Here is a 26615-nt window from a genome sequence, read left to right as displayed (position 1 = left end):
GCACAGGAAGTTGGCGCAGGTCTCCTCCCTGGCTTCGCCACACTTCCTGTGTGCCCCCCCCCCCAAATACATTTTTGGGGCTGACTCTCGGGCTTCCATCCACGCCGCCGTGCTGCCTCATACCAGCGCCTCTCCGCCTTCGCTGCCTCCAGCTCTTCTTTTGGGCGGCGATATTCTCCTGGCTGTGCCCAGGATCCTTTACCGTCCAACTCGTCCTGCCATGTCCATTCCTCCTTGCGCTGCTCCTGCTGCCGCTGCCTGTCACCACGCTGCTTGGTCCTGTTGTGGTGGGCGATTCTGTCACGATCGTCGTAAGAAGCGGGCCAAAAGCGCAGCGTGAATGCATCATTTAATAGATGACGAAAAACACTAAATAAACTGTACAAAGTTTAGTCTTCCCAGAAAAGTGGAGGCTGTTATAGCAGAAAAGGGGGACCAACTCCATATTAATGCCCATGATTTTGGAATGAGATGTTCGACATACTTTTGGTTATTTAGTGTAAGTATTCTCACCTGAGTCGATATGTTAGAATCACTTTTTGCAGCAATTACAGCTGTGAGTATTTCTGGGTAAGTATTTATTTAGGCTTTGTTAGGCAAAGGGGTTAAACTTATTGGCTCAACCCTTTCATTTTTTATTACATTTGTAAACATGTCTAAAAACATAATTCCACTTTTACATTATGGGGTATTGTGTGTAGACTAGTGACCAAAAAAATGTACATCCATTTGAAATTCATGCTGTAACGAAAATGTGGAAAAAGTCAAGGGGCGTGAATACTTTCACAAGGTACTTTATATAGACCACACTATTGCCTCAATGTCATTATGATCAGTTGAGTCTTCAATGAATGCAACCAATTCATACAGACATTGGATAACTTATCAGTGTAAATCTGTACAAGCAAATAGCATTAGTCACACAGAACTTGTTTTCCACAGTGCCGCTGGAATGCAGTATTGTCATGTGTTAATGATGGTGACATTTTATAAGACCTATACTTCCATGGACCAACAATCTTTATATCAGGTTTAAGCTCATATAGTGTCTTCACACCACAGGTGTGACATTTATTTGCTCCTGAACTTACTTAGATATGCCACAGCAAGAGGTGTGAAGACCTATGTAATTAATACATCTTTGTTTTTTTATAATTTGAGAAGATTTCTGTAATTGTAATCCTTTTTAAGATTCACATTTCAGGCAGCAAAATATGACAAATGTGAAAGCAAGGGGTTTGAAGATTTTCACTAGGCATAAAATGTTACTATCTGAAAAAGTACATGAGCACTTTTTCCCTAGATATTTTTATTCACTCTCCAACATGGTCCTCCTGGCCTGTGAGAGGTATTGGTGAACCACTTCTTGCACTGCTTTCCTTCCTGAGGCTCTTCAGGCACTTGTCCAGTCTTTTGATGCAGAGTGTCACGTCATCCCGTGTGATGCCAACAGCCGAGGCGGCATTGAGATAGGGGTGTGGGTACGCCTCTGAGTGGGACATGAAGCCAGAGAACATGTGACCGCTCACCATCTGTTTGTTACCAAGGGCAACCACCCTGAAAACAGACATTACCATTACCACACCTTCTGCATGCAGAAATTGTCTTGAAACAAGCAAGTTTAAAAATATGCTTGGAAGAAACGCCCACAAAAGAGAAAGGGATAGCACATTTATCCCATACTACAAAATTGCTTCCTATTTGAACAAACAGGCAAAGCTAATTAATATCTGAAAAGGGGAAAATGTTATTTCAGCTGCACAAGGCTATACAATTATTGTATGACAGATTCATTTCTTTGAAACATTGAAAATGAATGTGTTCACTTCCAGGAAAATAGGGGGTAACCCTAGGAGAAGGTGCTTTGACACTTGGAAGAAAAAAAATATCACTGCTGAAAGACCAAATTAATAATTTATGAGGATGTTTAAAAATATGTCCACCTTTCTTTGGTCTTCCTTGCTTCATCACAAACTATTAGGTGGGACCAGAGGAAAAAGGAAATGCATAAAATGTGCTCAATTGAATGTACTCTTCATTATCTCAACTTCATTCCTCCTTATCCGGGAACTGTATTCTGAACACATACAGTTGAAGTCGGAAGTACATACACTTACAGTGAAGTCATTTAAACAAGTTTTTCAACCACTCCACAAATTTCTTGTCAACAAACTACAGTTTTCATAAGTCGGTTAAAACATCTACTTTGTGCATGACACAAGTAATTTTTCCAACAATTGTTTAGACAGACATATTATTTCATCCTATCACAATTCCAGTGGGTCAGAAGTTTACATACACTAAGTTGACTGTGCCTTTAAACAGCTTTGAAAATTCCAGAAAATTATGTCATGGCTTTAGAAGCTTCTGATAATCTAATTGACATAATTTGAGTCAATTGGAGGTGTACCTGTGGATGTATTTCAAGGCCTACCTTGAAACCCATTGCCTCTTTGCTTGACATCATGGGAAAATCTAAAAGAAATCAGCCAAGACGTCAGAAAAATAATTGTAGACCTCCACAAGTCTGGTTCATCCTTCGGAGCAATTTACAAACGCTTGAAGGTACCATGTTCATATGAACAAACAATAGTACGCAAGTATAAACACCATGGGACCACGCATCCGTCATACCACTCAGGAAAGAGATGCGTTCTGTCTCATAGAGATGAACGTACTTTGGTGTAAAAAAGTGCAAATCAATCCCAGAACAACAGCAAAGGACCTTGTGAAGATGCTGGAGGAAACAGGTACAACAGTATCTATATCCACAGTCAAACGAGTCCAAAATCGACATAACCTAAAAGGCCACTCAGCAAGGAAGAAAACACTGCTCCAAAACCGCCATGAAAAAAAGCCAGACTACGGTTTGCAACTGCACATGGGGAAAAATATTGTACTTTTTGGAGAAATGTCGTCTGGTCTGATGAAACAAAAATAAAACTGATGTTTGGAGGAAAAAGGGGGAGGCTTGCAAGCCGAAGAACACCATCCCAACCGTGAAGCACGAGGGTGCAGCATCATGTTGTGGTTTGCTGCAGGAGGGTCTGGTGCACTTCACAAAATAGATGGCTTCATGAGGAGGGAAAATTATGTGGATATATTGAAGCAACATCTCAAGACATCAGTCAGGAAGTTAAAGCTTGGTCGCAAATGGGTCTTTCAAGCATACTTCCAAAGTTGTGGAAGGGAATTTTTACTAGGATTAAATGTATTTGGCTAAGGTGTATGTAAACTTCCGACATCAACTGTATCAATCAGGATTTAGACAGGGACATAATACCATCTCAGCTGCTTTCTTGGTTGATAATGTTATTGAATGCTCTTTAGATAAAAATGTTAAAAATAAAAAATTGTACTGTGGATTTTACTGCGTAGATTGTCCTCTAGTGGACTTGATCGAAATGCATGTGCATGGTCAACAACTACCTTACGGATATATCTTAATGTATAGTTGCTGCCATTTACTTTATGTTTGTATTCTTATATTTCATTATATCTTATTGTTGTTGCATTGTCGAGAAGGAACTTGCATGTATACCATGCACATTCCAAATGACTAATAACATTTGAAACTTCACTATTCCTAGAGGACACAAAAGGTGTTCCTCAGGGGTCCATTTTAGGGACAGTTCTGTTCACGTTTTATATTACCGATTTTGGTTCCTTAATGAAGAACTGTAAGCAACACTTTTATACCGATGACACGGGGCTTCACTCTTCTGCCCCCACTGTAAACCAGGATATATTTTACAAAGCTCTCCTGCAGAAACTACCATACTAACTCACATCGCTCATGACATACAGAAGAAATACCTCACTCGCGCCCATGAATGGCAAATTGTTTTGTTTTTTAAACCCTTTGTCCCTACTGACCTAGGTAAAACGGCTTTTAGTTTTTACATGCCCATAACTGGAATGTATTCAAAAATACCCTAAAATCAGACTCCCAAGTGTTTTTTGGTCACTTCAAGACATTATTAAGAGACATGTTGAGGATTGTATTTTCTTTATTAATTTACAAATATGGCTGTTGTCTTGGTTTATTTGGACTGTTCTATCTACCAGTACTTGTTATTTTTATTTATATGCATTTTGTATGTTGTATTTTAAACTTGACAAAGGCTGGAAAACGGCACAAGTCCTCCCCCTACACAAAGATCCTTCTGACTTGGATAACTACCGTCCAATTTCCCTCGTTATCTTGCCTTGCCAACTCTCAGCTTATAACTTTACCTTCTCATTCTATTCTTAATGAGCACCAATCTGGTTTTAGCACTGTTTCAGCGGCTACACTTATCTTAAATTATGTGCTATATTACTTCAACCATAAAAATCATTGTGTAGCCTTATTTATTAACCTGTCAAAGGCGTTTTTGACTCAATTTTAAAAATGGTTTTATTTTTTTAAATTGCATACTAATCTTAAACTAGTTCTAAATCCTAATAAAACCACATTTATGTTGTCTCTAGGTCTTGAAATATACACATGTCCTCAAGGTCAATTTGCACATTAAAGGGAGCCCAAATTGAGTAACATCTCTATTATAAGTACTTCGGTATTTGAATTTACGATAAACTCTCTTTTAAAACACACATTGAAAAACTGACAAAAAAAGCATAGAATTAAGATTGGTTTCTTTTAAAGAAATAAATCCTGCCTCACTTTGGAAAGTATAAGGAAGATTGTTCAAGCAATGCTTCTCCCAGTACTTGATATAATCTACATGCATGCGGCAGCCTCTGTTTTAAAGACTTTAGACTATCATTCAGCACTGCGTTTTATCACTCGGGACAATTTTCTTACACACCACTGCATTTTGTATAGTTCTGTTGGCTGGTAGTCTCTGACTACCAGAAGGGCCCAGCACTGGCTACTTTTTGTATACAATGAGGTTCTTCAGAGACTCCCCCACTACCTCAACTCACATATTAAATTGTCCCGCTGGTCTCCACTGAGCTGGGGAAAAATACTTTTCATATGGCGCAGCGGTCTAAGGCACTGCATGTCAGTGCAAGAGGCATCACTACAGACCCTAGTTCGATTCCAGGCTGTATCACAACCAGCCGTGATTGGGATTCCGTAGGACGGCACACAATTGGCCCAGCATCACCCCGGTTAGGGTTTGGCCGGGGTAGGACATCATTGTAAATAAGAATTTGCCTAGTTAAATAATTACCTGGCTCCAGACACCTGCCTGGTGAACAGCATGGAGCCCAGTTGAGTCACAGACTTGCCACTCTGTGTCTGGAGGCCATCCAGAGACATGGCTACATGAAAACATGCACAGACAAAAGGTCAACACAACATTGGAATTCACATCTTTTACTTTGTCATAAGTCACAATATTACAGACATAGAAGCAATATTCACCCAGCATGTGACGAGCAGAAAAGTGCTGTGACATGCATACGCTAGCTTGTTTGAACTTTACTGGGGTTAAAGCTTTAGATTAGTTGTTGTAGTAGTTGCAAGGACTGACTATGGAGAGAAAATAGCTACTAATACACATTGAAAGATATTACCTTCCACTCTACACACTAATTTGTAATGTAGAATGAAATTTGCATTGAGGTCAATCAAGCATGTTTAGATTTCGGCATTCGTAGAAACTTTCACACCACACAAATTTTGCTCCAACATTCTCATAGGATGCACCAAACCAAGAATTATCGCACGAACATGAAATGTCAGGCGAATATTGTGTAATGTGAAAGCAACTTTATTCCGATTTAAGAATTGCAATACTTCAGATCCAGTAATTTAGGGCTAATCTAGAGATCTCTGGATGAATCTCTGGGCTAATTTCTTATCTCTAGATTATCCCTAAATTACTGGATCTGAGGTATTGCAATTCTTAAGTGTGACAAGGGTTGTGTAAGAGGCATCTATCTTAACCACTGCTATTGAGTTGTGTGCACTGTATCTTCCCTAGTTATAGGGTTGTGTGGGGGTGCATCTTACCCAGTGATATGGTGTGCCGTATCTTACCCAGTGATATGGGGATGTGTGAGGGTGCATCTTACCCAGTGATATTGGGTTGTGTGGGGTGTGCAGCAGTCTCTCCCCATGAGCCGCAGCAAGCCTTTTCAGCTCCTGTGCCAGGTAGGTGTACATCTCCTTCAGGCCATGCAAACAGAGATGGATATAAATAGCATTACGCTCCCACTCTCTCCCTCAGCCTTATAAACAGAGGGCTGATTATTACTTATCTATCAGTTTTCCTCCACGTAGACCAGTGTTTCTCAACCTCTGGTCTGTGACCGGCACCGGTCCCTGGGATGATGCTGACCAGTCCCTCAGATGGTTACCAGACTGATTTAGTCAGTTCTCAAGTGCTAGCTTTCACTCCTTTTAACTCCCGTTCCCAAACTGTACTAGCATTATAACAATACATTAATTTTATATAGCACTTTTCATTACAAACAGAATCTAAGACACTTAAAAATAAATACACTAATATAATTTTGGGGATCTATGTACCCTGATTAAGACAGTTTAGCTGTCAAACATTGTTGAATAGATTAATGAATCGGATCTACTAGTGTGCAGCTTTTCCTTTCTATATAATGCACGTTCAGTCTTGCCTGGTCTGACATTAAAGACAAAATCCAGCTATTTCTTTTTATTTTTCCCATTGAAAAACAATACCCCAAGTATACAGTGCCTTCAGAAAGTATTCCGACCCCTTGAATATTCCACATTTTGTTACGTTATTTTGTCCCTACTGCCTCTGATCTGGCGGACTCACTAAACACATATGCTTCGTTTGCAAATTATGTCTTCGTGTTGGAGTGTTGCCCTAGCTATCTGTAAATTAACAAAAACAAACAAATTGTGCAGTTCGGTTAATATAAGCAAGTTGAAATAATTTATAATTTTACTTTTAAAAGTATATGTTCGCAATTGCATTTACTTTTGATACTAAAGTATATTTAAAAGCAAATACTTTTAGACTTTTGCTCAAGTAGTATTTTACTGGGTGAGTTTCTTTTCTATTAAGGTATCATTTTCTCAAGTATGACAATTGGGTACTTTTTCCACCACTGGTAGTGGCCAGACGGAAGCCACTCCACAGAAAAAGGCACATGACAGCCCGCTTAGAGTTTGTCAAAAGGACTCTCAGACAATGAGAAACAAAATTGAACTCTTTGGACTGAATAGTGGTGGCAGAATCATGCTGTGGGGATGTTTTTCAGCAGCAGGGACTGAGAGACTAGTCAGGATCGAGGGAAAGATGAACGGAGAGATCCTTGATGAAAACCTGCTCCAGAGCGCTCAGGACCTCACAACAGAACTGTGACCCTAAGCACACAGCCTAGACAACGCAGGAGTGGATTTGGGACAAGTGGGTGAATGTCCTTGAGTGGCCCAGCCAAAGCCCGGACTCTAACCCGATCGAACATCTCTGGGGAGACCTGAAAATTGCTGTGCAGTGACGCTCCCCATCCAATCTGACAGAGATTGAGAGAATCTGCAGAGAAGAATGGGAGAAACTTCCCAAATACAGGTGTGCCAGGCTTGTAGCGTCATACCCAAGAAGACTTGAGGCTGTAAACGATACCAAAGGTGCTTCAACAAATTACTGAGTAAAGGATCTGAATACTTATGTAAATGTAATATATCAGTTTATTTTTAATACATTTGCAAAAATGTGTCATGTGGTAATTGTGTATAGATTGATGAGAGAAAAAATTATTTAATCTATTTTAGAAAAAGGCTGTAACATAACAAAATGTGGAAAAAGTCAAGCGTTCTGAATACCTTCCGAATGCACTGTATAAGGTCCCACAGTTGACTATGTCTGTCAGAGCAAAAAAACAAGCCATGAGGTTGAAGGAATTGTCTGTAGAGCTCAGAGACAAAATTAAGAACACCATCAATCTTATACTTTTGAACTATTTGGTCTTTAATCTTGCAACATCATTGGAACATCATTCCACCTGCCAATCAACATGGTCTCTCAAAGTTTGGTTGTGGCTGGCTAATCCCTTGTTGTAGGCTAGTATGGCAAGCAAGCGATTGTGAGAATGCATTTTATATAACGGAAAAGTTAATGCCTACTTACATGTTTGCATCAATTGCCCGATTCCTTGAAAGTAGTGTAATGATTATATATTGCATTTGCATACGTGATGAATGATGATCGCTGGCAATTAACTGCAGTGCTGGATTTTTAACACATATCATGGAATACCTGTGTCTATAAGGACAAATGGCATGGAATTATATGATATGGATGGTTGAAACAACAGAAAGGTAGGGTGATGTATTTTCATCTGAAAAGTGGGTGAAATTTGGAAGTATACATTTCTCGAGCACATCAAAGTTATGTTTGCTGTGTTGAGATTCACGCCCGGTAAAAACCCTATTCTATTGCGCAATCTATTCCCAAATTCTAACTAAATACACCAGCGACACCATTTAGGAGATACAGATTGTGAGCATAGAGTTTCTGATCAGTTTGACAATTGTCTTCTAATGTATGTGCCTGGCTAAAATGCAATTTCTTGCACACATTTTGTGCTTGGTTTTCAGATCAATTTAGCCTATTGAAAGAGTGAAATTAAAAAGCAACAAGGTCAAATAGATCTAACTTATGATGCGTGGATTTGATAGATTTATTCAATGTATTTTCGCTGTTATGAAAATAACTAATGTTAAACCCATGTAGTCAGGCAATCCACCTCGCTTCAGATCACATGCCTCACTAGGCTACATGACATGAATGAGAGCGTGTCTCATGCACTAAATGATGCCAGATAAAAATGTAAGGATTCTGTGCCTTTCACCGCTGGGAGAGGACTGCAGATGTTTTATTATGTATGTATGAACCATACATTGACACTTTGAGTCCAAAATAGGGTGTAAATAACAAGGTTGTTTGCAATCCTCTGGAATGCCTCTAAAAGGTTAAGACCTGGTAAAAAAAACACACATTTAAACAAGGCAGAGAATAGCAGATATCCAAGATTTGAACTTGACAGTAGTAAACGTGGTGGTCATCCATTATGTCGAATTTCTATTTTCTTGATAAAAAAAAAAATTAGAGATGTAGCAAATAGTATGAAATTCATTTGTGAGAATGTTTTATCCCTGTTTGAGTTGAAAGTCTACTCTTTTGCTTCGGATTATGTGTTCGCCATGCATCAATGAGGTTGTAATCAGAGAGTATATGCTGGAGAGCCTTGGTTGCGTGTGGAATGCAGTTGGTCTTATTAGATTTGTCTCGCATGTCCAAAATGACATTCATATCTTTCCCAATAACGAGATGAAATTCAGTTAATTCTAACAATATGCTGTTCAGACAATCAAAATTATATGAATTCGGAGTGTACACACTAATAAAAGGTCATTTTCTTTACATTATGGATACATTTAAGGAAAGTGACTCTGCCTTCTTGGTCTTCCCCTTAACCCAAGATGGTGATTGAGTTTCTTAAGTATAATTATGATTACACCTTTAGTTTGGTTTGGGGCTGATGAAAAAGCAGCCAGTTTATACAAGTTTCTATGTGCGTCCTTATGGAGCAGGTGTGTTTCTTGGAGCATTACTATATCAATAATGGTTTCTTGCTAGGATATGAAGACAGCTGGAGCGTTTATTAGGAACATTTTGGCCTTTCAAATTCAAAGAGAATAGCATTAGCATTGTTTTTCATAAAGGACCGTTATATTAATTATATAATTGTTATCTTTAGCGTTGATAAGCCCATGGATGCCAGAATAACAACCTATCCCTCAACGTAATCAAGACAAAAGGAGATGATTGTGGACTACAGGAAAAAGAGGACTCAGCACGCCCCCATTCTCATCAACGGGGCTGTAGTGGAGCAGGTTGAGAGCTTTAAGTTCCTTGGTGTCCAAACACACCAAGACAGTCATGAAGAGGGCACAACAAAATCTATTCCCCCTCTGGAGACTGAAAAGATTTGGCATGGGTCCTCAGATCCTCAAAAGGTTCTGCAGCTGCAACAGAAACCATCCTGACTGGTTGAATAACTGCCTGGCATGGCAACTGCACGGCCTCCGACCGCAAGGCACAACAGAGGGTAGTGCGTACGGCCCAGTACATTACTGGGGCTAAGCTGCCTGCCATCCAGGACCTCTATACCAGGTGGTCAGAGGAAGGGCCTAAAAATTGTCAAAGACCACAGCCACTCCAGGCATAGACTTTTCTCTCTGCTACCACATGGCAATCGATACCAGAGCACCAAGTCTAGGACCAAAAGGCTTCTCAACAGCTTTTTACCCCCAAGCCATAAGACACGAGAACAGGTAATAAAATGGCTACCCAAACTATTTGCACTGTGTCCCGCTAACCCCCTCTTTTACGCTGCTGCTCCTCTGTTTATCATCTATTCATAGTCACTTTAACTATACCTACATGTACATATTACCTCAATTAGCCCGACTAACCGGTGCCCCTGCATACTGTTATTTTCACTGTCATTTTACTGTCTTTATTTATTTACTTATTTATCTATTGTTTACCTAATACCGATTTTTTTCCTTAGAAATTGCACTGTTGGTTGGGGTTTGTAAGTACGCATTTCACTGTGAGGTCTACACCTGTTGTATTCGGAGCACGTGACAAATACACTTTGATTTGATGATGTTGTTTGGCAAAACAGGTTCATTAGAAACATTGGAATCAGCTCTTTTTTATAGGGTATAGCAATCAAAACGTCTCTCCTGCATGGACCTCTTGTAGGATGATATGGAAGAAGAGCTTACTTGGAAAGCTCCATTCTTTTCTTTGTCAATGCACACAGCGCTGGTCATCAGTCTCTTCATTCTCAATTGATAATATTGACACCCATCACACGGTTATTAATTTAATCTAGTCTTTAGGCCACATTTATTAAAATACAGTTCCAGTCCAAAGTTTGGACACACCTACACATTCAAGGGTTTCTCTTTATTTTTTACTATTTTCTACATTGTAGAATAATTGTGAAGAAATCAAAACTATGAAATAACACATATGGAATGATGAAGTAACCAAAAAAGTGTTAAACAAAGATTCTTCAAAGTAGCCACCCTTTGCCTTGACAGTTTTGCACACTCTTGGCATTCTCTCAACCATTGTCAACTGGAATACTTTTCTAACAGTTGAAGGCGTTCCCACATATGCTGAGAACTTATTGGCTACTTTTCCTTCACTCTGCAGTCCAACTCATCCCAAACCATCTCAATTGGGGTCAGGTTGAGTGATTGTGGAGGCCAGGTCATCTGATGCAGCATTCCATCACTCTCCTTCTAGGTCAAATAGCCCTTACACAGCCTGGAGATGTGTTGGGTCATTGTCCCGTTGAAAAACAAATGATAGTCCCACTAAGATGGGATGGTGTATCGCTGCAGAATGCTGTGGTAGCCATGCTGGTTAAGTGTGCCTTGAATTCTAAATAAATCACAGACAGTGTCACCAGCAAAGCACACCCACACCATCACACCTCCTCCTCCATGCTTCACGGTGGGAACCACACATGCGGAGAACATCCGTTCACCTACTCTGCATCTCACAAAGACACAGCGGTTGGAACCAAAAACCTATTATTTGGATTCATCAGTCCAAAAGTACAGATTTTCACTGGACTAATGTCCATTGCTCGTGTTTTTTGGCCCAAGCAAGTCTCTTCTTCTTATTGGTGACCTTTAGTAGTGGTTTCATTGCATCAATTCGACCATGAAGGCCTGATTCACTCAGTCTCCTGTGAACAGTTGATTTTGCCATATGCCTTGACCACAGGTTGTTGGTGGCACCTTAATTGGGGAGACCGGGCTCGTGGTAATGACTGAAGCGGAATAAGTGGCATGGTATTAAATACATAAAACACATGGTTTCCAGGTGATTCATGCCATTCCATTTGCACTGTTCCGGCCATTATTATGAGCCGTTCTCGCTTCAGCAGCCTCCTGTGGCCTTGACCTCTTTCTCCCCTCTCCCTCCAGATGAAATTCTGCGACTAGTGATGTCTGGCTGCCCGACAACCTGCCCACTTGACTACATCCCCTCCTCCCATTCCTCATCAACTCATCCCTTGATCACTGGCTGTGTCACTTCTGACTTCAAGTTGGCCCCTCCTCAAGAAACCAACTCGACCCCTGACGTCAAAAACTACAGACCGGTATACCTTCTTTCTTTTCTTTCCAAAACAATTTAATGTGCTGTCTCTGACCAACTCTCTAGTTATCTCTCTCAGAACGATCTTCTTGACCCTAACTAGTCCCACTTCAAGGCAGATCACTCAACTGAGACTCCTCTCCTCTGTGTCACAGAGGCTCTCCGCACTGCCAAAGCTGACACGCTCTCCTCTGTTCTTATCCTCCTAGCTCTATCAACTGCCTTAGACGCCGTGAACCATCAGATCCTCCTCTCCACCCTCTCAGGTTTGGGTGTCTCAGGCTCTGCACACTCCTGGATTGCATTCTACCTGGCAGGTCATTCCTACTAGGTGGCATGTAGAGGATTTGTGTCTGCACCACTTGCTCTCTCTACTGGTGTCCCCCAGGGCTCGGTTCTAGGCGCTCTCCTCTTTTCTCTTCACACAAAGTCACTCGGCCCTTCATATCCTCACATGGTCTCTCTTATCATTGCTATGCGGATGACAACTATTTTTATCCTTCCTTCTGACACTCAGGTGGCGACACGCATCTCTGTGTGCCTGGCAGACATCTCAGCTTGCCCAGGACCTAACCATCACAGTTGACGACTCCATGGTGTCCCCCTCTGAGAGTGCAAAGAAACTTGGCATGCCCTGAACAATACCCTGTCGTTCTCTGCAAACATCAAAGCAGTGACTTGTTCCTTCAGGTTCATGCTCTACAACATCCGTAGACTATGACCTTTCCTCACACAGGAAGCAGCATAGTTCCCAATCCAGGCACTTGTCATTGCCCATCTAAACTACTGCAACGCTGTTGGCTGGGCTCCCCGCTTGTGCCATCAAACCCCTGCAATTTATCTAGAATGCTGCATCCTGCTTGTTGTTCAATCTTCCTAAGTTATTCCATGTCAACCTACTCCTCTGCACACTCCACTGGCTTCCAGTCAAAGCTTGCAACATCTTCAAGACCCTGATACTTGCCGACGGAGCAGCAAGGGGAACTGCACACCCTTACCTTCTGGCTATGCTCAAACCCTACATCCCAGCCCAAGCACTCCATTCTGCTACCTCTGGTCTTTTGGCCCTCACACCCCTATTGGAGGGCAGCTCCCGGTCAGCCCAGTCAAAGCTCTTCTCTGTCCTGTTACCCCAATGGTGGAAGAAGCTTCCCCCTAAAGTCAGGACGGTGGGGTCCCTGCCCATCTTTCGAAAACATCTGAAACCCTACCTCATTGAAGAGTATCTTAAATAACTCTCACAGTGCATCCAACGCACAGCTCATCACCGTCTAACACCATCCCTGCCGTGAAGCATAGTGGTGTCAGCAAACTGCCATGGGAATGGTTTCCAGTGGCACGGACTGGGAGACTGGTAAGGATAGAGGGTACAATGAATGGAGCCAAGTACAGGCAAATTCTTGATGAGAACCTGCTTCAGAGTGCGAACGACCTTAGACTGGGGGAGAAGATGTGTGTTCCAACAGGACAATGAACCCAAGCATACAGCCAAAGCAATGCTGGAATGGCTTCAGAACAAGAATGTGAAAGTCATTGAGTCGCCCAGACAAAAGCCCAGACTTGAAATCCATTGAAAATCAGTGGAAAGTCTTGAAGATTGCTGTTCACTGCTGATCCTCATCTAACTTAACAGTGCTTGAGAAAATATGCAATGAATGGGAGAAAATCCCCAAATCCAGATGTGGAACGCTGATACAGACATAACACCTTTGAATAGTCTTGGGTATCACCGCTAAAAGGTGCTTCTCCAAAGTATTGACTCAGGGGTGTGAATACTTATGTAAATAAGACATGGCTGTATTTAATTTTCAATAAATTTGCAGAAATATCAAAAAACATGTTTTCATTTCGTCATTATGGGGTATATGTGTGTAGATGGGTGAGAACAAAATAATGTATTTAATCCATTTTGAATTCAGTCAAGGGTTATGAATACTTTTTGAAGGCACTGTACTTCCTCCAAGTTAGCTAACCACTGCAGCTAGCATTGACATAATTAAGTCACTATAGATTAGTTCCTATGAAACAGCTGCCTGTGTTAGCCAATAATGTCAATCTGTAGACCGCTGTTACTACATGCCGCACCCACTGCCATTGAGGCTACTAGCGCCGTCTCTAGCCCACACTCCAAGCACAGTAGGTGGCGGTAATGCACCAACGTTGAATGCCAACTGCCGAAAAACACCACAGAAGAAGGAGGCTGCTAGCTAGCTACACCGGTGTAGTGTCCTTTGCCTCCGCCAGCTGAGCACTGCTTTCCCACAGTTCTGTTAATGTTACGGCGAGGGAAGTAGCTAGCTATAGCACAATGCTTGGAATTGCGCATGGTGATCTTAGGCTTGTGTGTGACTCCGCGGCCATAGAAACCCATTTCATGAAGCTCCTGACGAACAGTTCTTGTGCTGACGTTGCTTTCAGAGGCAGTTTTGAACTTGGTAGTGAGTGTTGCATCCATGCACAGACATTTTTTACGCTCTACGGGTTCAGCAATCCCATTCTATGAGCTTGTGTGGCCTACCACTTCGTGGCTGCACTTACCACTTCACAATAACCGCACTTACAGTTGACCGGGGCAGAAAGCTCTTCGTATGGGCCATTCTACTGCCAATTTTTGTCTATGGAGAGGGCATGGCTGTGTGCTCTATTTTATACACCTGTCAGAAACAGGTGTGGCTGAAATAGCCGACTCCACAAATTTGTAGGAGTGTCCACATATTTTTGTAGTATCGCTAGCAGCCTCAATGGCAGTGGGCTTGGCATGTCGTAAGTGACACACGCGCATACTGGGCGCAGCACGTTGTGGGCATGGCATGTAGTAAACAAGGTCTGCAGATTGACCCTTCTCGTGTCCACTGCTGAGGTAGTGCAGTGTCTTAGCTAACTATGTTGTGCTAGCTAGCGAACATGCTAACATTAGCTAGCTAAACATTTGGCTACGGACTGGAGCTGGCAGTATGGGACTATGGCGAGTGAATTAAATTGTTTCTTCATCATCTTGCTAGGTAGTTATCTAGCTGTGGCCATCTGGCAAAGGTGTTCTACAAAATAGCAACATTAGCATAGTTAGCTAGTTATCGTTGGAATATAGACCATTAACTAAGCCAGTAATCTGTATATAATGACAAGATGCTCATGTCTCTGCCCTAACAATGGGAGTCGTTGTCCCAAAGGCAGGAAGGCAGGCAACAAGCTTAGGTCCAAAATAAGCCCACAGAAACGCATTTTGTACAGATTTTGGCGAGACTGAAACCTCTCACTTTGCCTCTTCCTCTCTGACTAAGAAACTCACGCGGATATGCATTGCCAAACGACGCTACTGACTCCTTCTGGTTTGGAGTATATTAACAATGACTTCAAGGTCTTTGCTGTATGAACACAAAAAAAGAGATTGACTGCTGACACGCAGGGAGTGTTAAGTATTGTTGGCAGGCAAACATTTGATAATCTTACTGGTGTGTCTGATCTTTTATGGTAATGCCTACAGTCTCTGCCCAATCATAATCATTTAAGACCATCATAAAAAGTATTCCCAATTACAGCTATTTAGTTGCAAATACACTACCCTATTCTCGGTCATGGGAATAATGCTCCAAAAGACTGGTAATAAAGACATGGTGATAAAAGGGCCTCCAGAGTGGCGCAGCGGCCTAAAGCACTGCATTGCAGTGTTGTGGCTTCACTACAACCTGGGGTTCGATCACAACCGGCCGTGACCAGGAGTCCCATAGGGCGGTGCACAATTGGCCCAGCGTTGTCCGGGTTAGGGGAGGGTTTGGCCGGGGGGCTTACTTGGCTCATCACGCTCTAGCGACTCCTTGTGGTGCGCCTGCAGGCTGACTTTGGTCGTCAGTTGAACAGTGTTTCCTCTGACACATATGTGCGGCTGGCTTCCGGGTTAAGCGAGCAGTGTGTTAAGAAACAGTGCAGCTTGGCAGGGTCCTGTTTCGGAGGCGCATGTCTCTCGACCTTCGCCTCTCCCAAGTTCGCACGGGAGTTGCAGCGATGGGACAAGACTAACTACCAATTGGATGTCACGAAACTGGGGAGAAAAGGGGGTAAATAATATATTTTGTCATTAAGTGAGTCTTATCCAAAACTGAGTTTTGCGAGACTTGTGGTCATGACTGTGTCACAATGTAAATGAAGGTTGGGTTGGTTTCAATCCTGCCCACATGCTGACAGCTGGCAGCACACAAGTAACCATCAATTCAGAGTGCAGCTACACACAACCCAACCATAATACTTCTGGTAAATACGGGTATACTTTGGATATCCCTATGGTGCAAGTTTGGGACAAGTCGGTAAATTACACAATGTACATGGGACAATATGTTAAAATTCAATAGCTTCAAATCTCAATGAGTTAACCTTAAACCAAATATACATTTTATAAATTGATATAGAAATATTGAAACATTTAATGAGAAAACTAAAAGGTGTGCAACATGAAAATTGTCTCATTTACATTTTGTAATTTATTGATGGTCCCCAACTAGCCCAGGAGATCCAAAGTCAAACCAACTTTGCCACGGTTGAAACTGAAAGCGCGAACCACTGCTTTTAATCAGGGGAAGGTGACTGGTAATATGACCGAATACAAACAGTGCAGCTATTCCCTCCATAAGGCTATCAAACAAGCTAAGCGTCAGTATAGAGACAAAGTAGAATCTCAATTCAACGGCTCAGACACAAGAGGTATGTGGCAGGGTCTACAGTCAATCACAGACTACAAGAAGAAATCCAGCTCAGTCATGGACCAGGATGTCTTGCTCCCAGGCAGACTAAATAACTTTTTTGCCCGCTTTGAGGACAATACAGTGCCACTGACACGGCCTGCAACGGAAACATGCTGTCTCTCCTTCACTGCAGCCGAGGTGAGTAAAACATTTAAACGTGTAAACCATCCCAAGGCTGCAGGCCCAGACGGCATCCCCAGCCGCGCCATCAGAGCATGCGCAGACCAGCTGGCTGGTGTGTTTACGGACATATTCAATCAATCCCTATACCAGTCTGCTGTTCCCACATGTTTCAAGAGGGCCACCATTGTTCCTGTTCCCAAGAAAGCTAAGGTAACTGAGCTAAACGACTACCGCCCCGCAGCACTCACTTCTGTCATCATGAAGTGCTTTGAGAGACTAGTCAAGGACCATATCACCTCCACCCTACCTGACACCCTAGACCCACTCCAATTTGCTTACCGCCCAAATAGGTCCACAGACGACGCAATCTCAACCACACTGCCCTAACCCATCTGGACAAGAGGAATACATATGTGAGAATGCTGTTCATCGACTACAGCTCGGCATTTAACACCATAGTACCCTCCAAGCTCGTCATCAAGCTCGAGACCCTGGGTCTCGACCCCGTCCTGTGCAACTGGGTACTGGACTTCCTGACGGTACTGGACTTCCTGACTGAGGTAGGCAACAACATCTCCACCCCGCTGATCCTCAACATTAGGGCCCCACAAGGGTGCGTTCTGATCCCTCTCCTGTACTCCCTGTTCACCCACGACTGCGCGGCAACGCACGCCTCCAACTCAATCATCAAGTTTGCGGACGACACAACAGTGGTAGGCTTGATTACCAACAACGACGAGACGGCCTACAGGGAGGAGGTGAGGGCCCTCGGAGTGTGGTGTCAGGACAATAACCTCACACTCAACGTCAACAAAACTAAGGAGATGATTGTGGACTTCAGGAAACAGCAGAAGGAACACCCCCTATACACATCGATGGAACAGTAGTGGAGAGGGTAGTAAGTTTTAAGTTCCTCGGCATACACATCACAGACAAACTGAATTGGTCCACTCACACAGACAGCATCGTGAAGAAGGCGCAGCAGCGCCTCTTCAACCTCAGGAGGCTGAAGAAATTCGGCTTGTCACCAAAAGCACTCACAAACTTCTTCAGATGCACAATCGAGAGCATCCTGGCGGGCTGTATCACCGCCTGGTACGGCAACTGCTCCGCCCTCAACCGTAAGGCTCTCCAGAGGGTAGTGAGGTCTTCACAACGTATCACCGGGGGCAAACTACCTGCCCTCCAGGACACCTACACCACCCGATATTACAGGAAGGCCATAAAGATCATCAAGGACAACACCCACCCGAGCCACTGCCTGTTCACCCCGCTATCATCCATAAGGCGAGGTCAGTACAGGTGCATCAAAGCTGGGACCGAGAGACTGAAAAACAGCTTCTATCTCAAGGCCATCAGACTGTTAAACAGAAACCACTAACATTGAGTGGCTGCTGCCAACACACTGACTCAACTCCAGCCACTTCAATAATGGGAATTGATGGGAAAGGATGTAAAATATATCACTAGCCACTTTAAACAATGCTACCTAATATAATGTTTACATACCCTACATTATTCATCTTATATGTATACGTATATACTGTACTCTATCATCTACTGCATCCTTATGTAATACATGTATCACTAGCCACTTTAACTATGCCACTTTGTTTACATACTCATCTCATATATATATATATATATATATATATACTGTACTCGATACCATCTACTGTATCTTGCCTATGCTGCTCTGCACCATCACTCATTCATATCTTTATGTACATATTCTTTATCCCCTTACACTGTGTATGAGAAATTAGTTTTGGAATTGTTAGTTAGATTACTTGTTGGTTATTACTGCATTGTCGGAACTGGAAGCACAAGCATTTCGCTACACTCGCATTAACATCTGCTAACCATGTGTATGTGACAAATAAAATTTGATTTGATTTTGATTTGATTAGACGGTTGCTCACGAGCAGGCTGAAGGTAATTGCAACAAAAGTACACCTTGACTTGAGGTTTGCAAAATCCCTCTGGTGGCTGAGTTGACCCAATTTTAAGAAATGCCATTGACTTGTGGAGAAAACGTTTAACGTCTTTGATAAGCTGATGAGGACGTTTTTACAGGAACTGCCACCTGGTGATGTTAGCATAGGGCTAACATGTGCCAGGTTTTCTGATGGGGTCAGCTACAACGTAGCGTTCTATCCCGTGACACTATGCAGACTAATTGGCTAATACTTAAAGTTAACCTTACTCTTTTTTTATGTTGGCAAGATGTTTTTTTGGATGTCTTTTCACACCGAATGCTAACCAAGATTGTTGAATCAGCAAAGTCAGCCAACCACTGGGAATGGTGCGGAACACAAACCCTGGGACTGTGGGCGATGGTCTGTAGGGGACACACATTAGTCCTGTGTGTCCCCTACTTTACAGTGCTCACTTCCTAAGCTAAAGATATACCAGCTCTTAATAACGAGAAAGAGTCCTTTTATGACAAATTATTCAAAGCTGTTGAATCGCAAGGGTATGCTATGAAATCAGTAAGCTGCAGATGGTATTAACGAGTGTGTTCAACATTGCAGCCGACTTTGAAGGAGAGTCAAGACTGACGGATCTACAAAAGATCTTCCCATTATTATTTGTAGATCAGTCAGTCAGTCACAATTGATCTATGATACGGCTTTGATTCGTTCTAACACGGCCATAATCTGGTTCAGACATTAAAAAAAATATGATCAGGATCAATTGAAATCAATCAACTCTGGCAGTGTCGGGTCATGTGGTGGCAAGAGGTATTTCCTGGGAGGATTTGAGCAAACATTAATCTGATAGCATTTTGGTCATTGTATGGCATACCATAGGAATCAACATTTCATGGTGACACAGAAGAACCATGTTAGAAGTAACCAAATGCTGTCTGTGGAGACCAGCGCATCATTGCCAGTGCAAAATACAAGAGCTTAAACTCAGCAAAAAAAGAAACGTTCTCTCACTGTCAACTGCGTTTATTTTCAGCAAACTTAACAAGAGTAAATATTTGTATGAACATAAGATTCAACTGAGACAAACTGAACAAGTTCCACAGACATGTCGCTAAACAGAAATGGAATGATGTGTCCGTGAACAAAGGGCGGGGGTGATCAAAATCAAAAGTAACAGTCAGTATCTGGTGTGGCCACCAGCTGCATTAAGTACTGCAGTGCATCTCCTCCTCATGGACTGCACCAGATTTGCCAGTTCTTGCTGTGAGATGTTGCCCCACTCTTCCACCAAGGCACCTGCAAGTTCCCAGACATTTCTGGGGGAAATGGCCCTAGCCCTCACCCTCCGATCCAACAAGTCCCAGATGTGCTCATTGGGATTGAGATCCGGGCTCATTGCTGGCCATGGCAGAACACTGACATTCCTGTCTTGCAGGAAATCACGCACAGAACGAGCAGTATGGCTGGTGGCATTGTCATGCTGGACGGTCATGTCAGGATGAGCCTGCGGTAATGGTACCACTTGAGGGAGGAGGATGTCTTCCCTGTAACGCACAGGGCTGAGATTGCCTGCAATGACAACAAGCTTAGTCTGATGATGCTGTGACACACTGCCCCAGACCATGACAGACCCTCCACCTCCAAATTGATCCCGCTCCAGAGTACAGGCCTTGGTGTTACGTTCATTCCTTCGACGATAAATGCAAATCCGACCATCTCCCCTGGTGAGAAAAAACTGTGAATCGTCAGTGAAGAGCACTTTTTGCCAATCCTATTTGGTCCAGCGATTGTGGGTTTGTGCCCGTAGGCGAAGTTGTTGCCAGTGATGTCCGGTGAGGACCTGCCTTACAACAGGCCTACAAGCCCTCAGTCCAGCCTCTCTCAGCCTATTGCGGACAGTCTGAGCACTGATGGAGGGATTGTGCATTCCTGGTGTAACTCGGGCAGTTGTTGAGATGTTACCCCACTCTTCCACCAAGGCTCCTGCAAGTTCCCAGACATTTCTGGGGGGGAATGGCCCTAGCCTTTACTCTACGATCCAACAGGTCCCAGAAGTGCTCAATGGATTGAGATCCGGGCTCTTCACTGGCCATGGCAGAACACTGACATTCTGTGTTGCAAGAAATCACACACAGAACAAGCAATATAGCTGGTGGCATTGTCATGCTGGAGGGTCATGTCAGGATGAGCCTGCAGGAAGGGTACAACATGAGGGAGGAGTATGTCTTTCCTGTAACTGTCATTGCAGGCAACAATCTCAGTCCGATGATGCTGTGACACACCGCCCCAGACCATGATGGACCCTCCACCTCCAAATCGATCCCGCTCCAGAGAACAGGCCTCGGTGATGTCTGTTGAGGACTTGCATTACAACAGGCCTACAAGTCCTCAGTCCTGCCTCTCTCAGCCTATTGCGGACAGTCTGAGCACTGATGGAGGGATTGTGCGTTCGTTCCTGGTGTAACTCAGGCAGTTGTTCTTGCCATCCTGTACCTGTCCTGCAGTTGTGATGCAGTTGCAGTTGTTCCACGTTGTCTGCCATTGCGAGGACGATCAGCTGTCCATCCTGTCTCCCTGTAGCGCTGTATTAGGCGTCTCACAGTACAGACATTGCAATTTATTTCCCTGGCCACATAAGCAGTCCTCATGCCTCCTTGTAGCATGCCTAAGGCACGTTCACGCAGATGAGCAGGGACCCTGGACATCTTTCTTTTGGTGTTTTTCAGAGTACGTAGAAAGGCCTCTTTAGTGCCTTAAGTTTTCATAACTGTGACCTTAATTGCCTACCGTCTGTAATCTGTTAGTGTCTTAACGACCATTCCACAGGTGCATGTTCATTAATTGTTTATGATTCATTGAACAAGCATGGGAAACAGTGTTTAAACCCTTTACAATGAAGATCTGGGAAGTTATTTGGATTTTTACTAATTATCTTTGAAAGATATGGTCCTGAAAAAGGGATGTTTCTTTTTTTGCTGAGTTTATTTTTATCCCTTTTGCAAGTCTGATTTTCCACATATATTGCCTAGGAGTGTCTGGGAATGGTGTAGTACATTACGCCTTTTAGTATACTGTATTGTTAGCTCTATTTTAGTAAATGGAGCCAACAGGGACTATTTTGGAAACTCCTCTCCTTCACTTGAATGGATTTCTCCTTGCTGTCGCCCTCCCCCTCTACTTAAATGTTATTTTATCTCTGGAGTTTACATGTAGAGAACACACAGTGCTGACAACGGGAGAAAAAACAGATAGCGGCTGACTTACACCCTTGTTGTACTAAGATGTTTCACTAAATTGAAATACATGCTAATCAGTTTCACTTTATTTCCTAAACTGAATGAATATTAAATTAGGCCCCAACCTTCTGCTCTGCCAGGAGTTTCCTGTAGCCGCTGGCTCCCAGGGTGAGCAGGGTGATGAGCACATCTAGGGAGGGTGAGGCTGATGCGCGACCTGGAAACGGAGGGAAGTCAGTGTCATACTAAAGGGGACAGACAAACACTTTCGAATCTGAACCCTTCCTTAGGATTATAGCGATTTCGGTATCAATATCAATTCCTCTCAACAAATTGTTTCCTGAATGGTTCCAATTCATACAATAATTGAAAATATAAGCTCATTATTATGGCTTTGAATGCTTAAAATCTAACTCCAATTCAGGGAGAACTTTATTATAGCTAAATGGAAGGAATGTGCTCAAGTCTATATTCTTACATAAACAGAAAAAGGGTGCTTGAAGTCAACAGTCGATCACAAAGAAAAAGAGGATAAACACTCACTTGATATATTTGGAAATGGAAGTCTTTATTTCTTTATTAAATGTTTCTTTATTCTATTCTTTATTCTACTATCATCTTTTAGGCAACATATTCAACTACAACACATACTAGCCACATGCAGGTCTTTATTATGGCCTAGCACAAGCGTACCTGATTTTATGACATGTTGATTATTTTAAACTGGTGAGTTATGTCTGGGCTGGAAAACAATACTGCACAACAAGTAGCTCCCCAGGATTGGAGTTGGATCGAGACCGTGAGCTCCCAAAATTAATTCACTTTCAATATTCCAGAGGGGAAACAGAATTTGTCACCAACATCAGACAGACGTATAGTGGGGCAAAAAAGTATTTAGTCAGCCACCAATTATGCAAGTGTGTGGCTCAGTCGGTAGAGCATGGCGCTTGCAACGCCAAGCGTCGTGGGTTCGATTCCCGCTGGGGCCACCCATATGTAAAAGTAGTGGCCCCAGCCGACTTGTAAGTCGCTTTGGACAAAAGCGTCTGCTAAATGGGATATATTATTATTATTAAAAAGATGAGAGGCCTGTAATTTTCATCATAGGTACACTTCAACTATGACAGACAAAATGAGAGGATTTTTAATGAATTTATTTTAAAATTATGGTGGAAAATAAGTATTTGGTCACCTACAAACAAGCAAGATTTCTGGCTCTCACAGACCTGTAACTTCTTCTTTAAGAGGCTCCTCTGTCCTCCACTCGTTACCTGTATTAATGGCACCTGTTTGAACTTGTTATCAGTATAAAAGACACCTGTCCACAACCTCAAAGAGTCACACTCCAAACTCCACTATGGCCAAGACCAAAGAGCTGTCAAAGGATACCAGAAACAAAATTGTAGACCTGCACCAGGCTGGGAAGACAATCTGCAATAGGTAAGCAGCTTGGTTTGAAGAAATCAACTGTGGGAGCAATTATTAGGAAATGGAAGAAATATAAGACCACTGATAATCTCCCTCGGTCTGGGGCTCCACGCAAGATCTCACCCCGTGCGGTCAAAATTATCACAAGAACGGTGAGCAAAAATCCCAGAACCACACGGGGGGACCTAGTGAATGACCTGCAGAGAGCTGGGACCAAAGTAACAAAGCCTACCATCAGTAACACACTACGCCGCCAGGCACTCAAATCATGCAGTGGCAGACGTGTCCCCCTGCTTAAGCCAGTACATGTCCAGGCCCGTCTGAAGTTTGCTAGAGAGCATTTGGATGATCCAGAAGAAGATTGGGAGAATGTCATATGGTCAGATGAAACCAAAATATAACTTTTTGGTAAAAACTCAACTCGTTGTGTTTGGAGGACAAAGAATGCTGAGTTGCATCCAAAGAACACCATACCTTCTGTGAAGCATGGGGGTGGAAACATCATGCTTTGGGGCTGTTTTTCTGCAAAGGGACCAGATTTTGGACCAGATTTTGAGTGAAAACCTCCTTCCATCAGCAAGGGCATTGAAGATGAAACGTGGTCTTTCAACATGACAATGATCCCAAACACACCGCCCGGGCAACGAAGGAGTGGCTTCGTAAGAAGCATTTCAAGGTCCTGGAGTGGCCTAGCCAGTCTCCAGATCTCAACCCCATAGAAAATCTTTGGAGGGAGTTGAAAGTCCGTGTTGCCCAGCAACAGCCCCAACACATTACTGCTCTAGAGGAGATCTGCATGGAGGAATGGGCCAAAATACCAGCAACAGTGTGTGAAAACCTTGTGAAGACTTACAGAAAACGTTTGACCTCTGTCATTGCCAACAAAGGGTATATAACAAAACTATTGAGATAAACTTTTGTTATTGACCAAATACTTATTTTCCACCATAATTTGCAAATAAATTCAATAAAAATCCTACAATGTGATTGTCTGGATTTTTAATTCTCATTTTGTCTGTCATAGTTGAAGTGTACGTATGATGAAAATTACAGGCCTCTCATCTTTTTAAGTGGGAGAACTTGCACAATTGGTGGCTGACTAAATACTTTTTTGCCCCACTGTATATAATACACACACAGAAATACAACCACTGATGGCTGGCAGAACAATTACACTACATGAGCCTCACATGATAACAAACTATTAACTAGTCTAGATAATGACAACTTTACACAAAAAGGTTGCAGCCCTGGTTCAAACGCATATGGAATTTTAAACAGCACTAACCTGGATACATTCTGCTGATCTCCTGAATGAAAGACTCATTGAAACCTGCAATTATGGCACCACCTACTGGAACCATGAAGTTTTTGTCCAGGCTTTGTATAAAGGCATCGATTCTTCCAACACGAGCTCCCTAATGAGATTATAGAAGAAAAAAAACTTTGCTATGTATAAAAATAATATACAGTGCATTTGGAGTATTCAAACCCCATCCTTTTTTCCACATTTTGTTACATTACAGCCTTATTCTAAAATGTCTTACATAATTTGATTCCCTCAGTAATCTTCACACAATACCCCATCATGACAAAGCAAAAACTGTTTTTTAATTTATGCAAATGTATTAAAAATAAAAACTGAAAAACCTAATTTACATAAGTATTCAGAAATTTGTCATGAGACTCAAAATTGTGCTCAGGTGCATCCTGTTTCCATTGATCATCCTTGAGATGTTCTACAACTTCATTAGAGTCCACCTGTGGTAAATTCAATTGATTGGACATGATTTGGAAAGGCACACACCTGTCTATATAAGGTCCCACAGTTGACAGTTCATGTCAGAGAAAAAAACAAGCCATGAGGTCAAAGGAATTGTCTGTAGAGCTCCGAGACAGGATTGTGTGGAGGCACCGGTCTGGGGAAGGGTACCAAGAAAATTCTGCCGCATTGAAGGTCCCTAAGGACACAGTCAAGACAACTCAGCAGTGGCTTCGGAACAATGTCTCTGATGCTCCAGATAATCAACTAGTCTAAAGGAAAGTTTTATTGCTTCTTTAAATCAGAACAACAGTTTCCAGCTGTGCTAACATAATTGCAAAAGGGTTTTCTAATAATCAATTAGCCTTTTAAAATGATAAACTTGGATTAGCTAACACAACGTGCCATTGGAACACAGGAGTGACGATTGCTGATAATGGGTCTCCGTACACCTATTCCGTAAAAAAATCTGACGTTTTTAGCTACAATAGTCATTTACAACATTAATGTCTACGCTATAGTTCAGAACAATTTGGTGTTATTTTAATGGACAAAATGTTTTACTTTTCTTTCAAAAACAAGGACATTTCTAAGTGACCCCAAACTTTTGGGGTGGGGTGGCAGGTAGCCTAGTGGTTAGAGCATTGGGCCAGTAACCGAAAGGTTGCTAGATCAAAACCCCGAGCTGACAAGGTAAAAATCTGAACAAGGCAGTTTACCCACTGTTCCTAGGCCGTCATTGTAAACAAGAATTTGTTCTTAACTGACTTTAACTGCCCAGTTAAATAAAGGTTAAAAAAAATTTAAACGGCAGTGTCGGTAAATGGGATTTTTTTTCCCCCTCACATTTATGAAGAATAAAAAAACTCTTTAAAAATGTCAAATATGAAAAAAAATCTACAAATGTCCATTTAGGATATTGTGTAGACTGATGAGGGGGAAAAAATATTTAATACATTTTATTCTACAGCCTTATTCTAAAATGTAACACATTTTGAAAAAAATCAAGGGGTCTGAATACGTTTTTTGGGGGGGGGATTATGAGTTGGTACCTGCTGAATAAGGTGCATACACTTGGATGACTGCACTCCATAAGCATTGTTGACAACATGGGGGATATCATATTTGGCAGACATAGTGGCTAGCTCCTCCAATCTGCAAGAACAGAGAAAAGTCATCAATAATGCCCTCGTACTCTTGACCTAACATACTTCTACATTACTCCAGTGTATGTTTGTCAATAATGTCATGAATTAGATATAATAAAC

At 42.3% G+C, this 26615-nt stretch overlaps 1 protein-coding gene across 2 annotated transcripts in view; it reads right to left on the bottom strand.

The window, feature by feature from the left end:
- Positions 1 to 778: 778 nt before the first annotated feature.
- The window catches only part of sepsecs (Sep (O-phosphoserine) tRNA:Sec (selenocysteine) tRNA synthase), a 33361-nt gene continuing 7524 nt past the window's right edge, over positions 779 to 26615 (bottom strand). Inside the window, exons 7-12 of one of the 2 annotated variants that reach the window (XM_064940088.1) lie at positions 26400 to 26502; positions 24874 to 25003; positions 22283 to 22374; positions 6028 to 6121; positions 5181 to 5271; positions 779 to 1557 (exon numbers count right to left, since the gene is read on the bottom strand). In XM_064940088.1, coding sequence (XP_064796160.1) covers positions 1314 to 1557; positions 5181 to 5271; positions 6028 to 6121; positions 22283 to 22374; positions 24874 to 25003; positions 26400 to 26502 — 754 coding nt within the window. In that variant the 3' untranslated portion in view covers positions 779 to 1313. The remainder of the gene's footprint in view (positions 1558 to 5180; positions 5272 to 6027; positions 6122 to 22282; positions 22375 to 24873; positions 25004 to 26399; positions 26503 to 26615) is intronic. The other variant, XM_064940089.1, reaches the window with a different exon arrangement.

The sequence above is a fragment of the Oncorhynchus masou genome, chromosome 27 (genome assembly GCF_036934945.1).
Source record: "Oncorhynchus masou masou isolate Uvic2021 chromosome 27, UVic_Omas_1.1, whole genome shotgun sequence".
Classification (NCBI taxonomy): Eukaryota; Metazoa; Chordata; class Actinopteri; order Salmoniformes; family Salmonidae; genus Oncorhynchus; species Oncorhynchus masou.
Note: the sequence above shows the minus strand (reverse complement) of the source record. Positions and strands in the feature narration are given on the sequence as shown.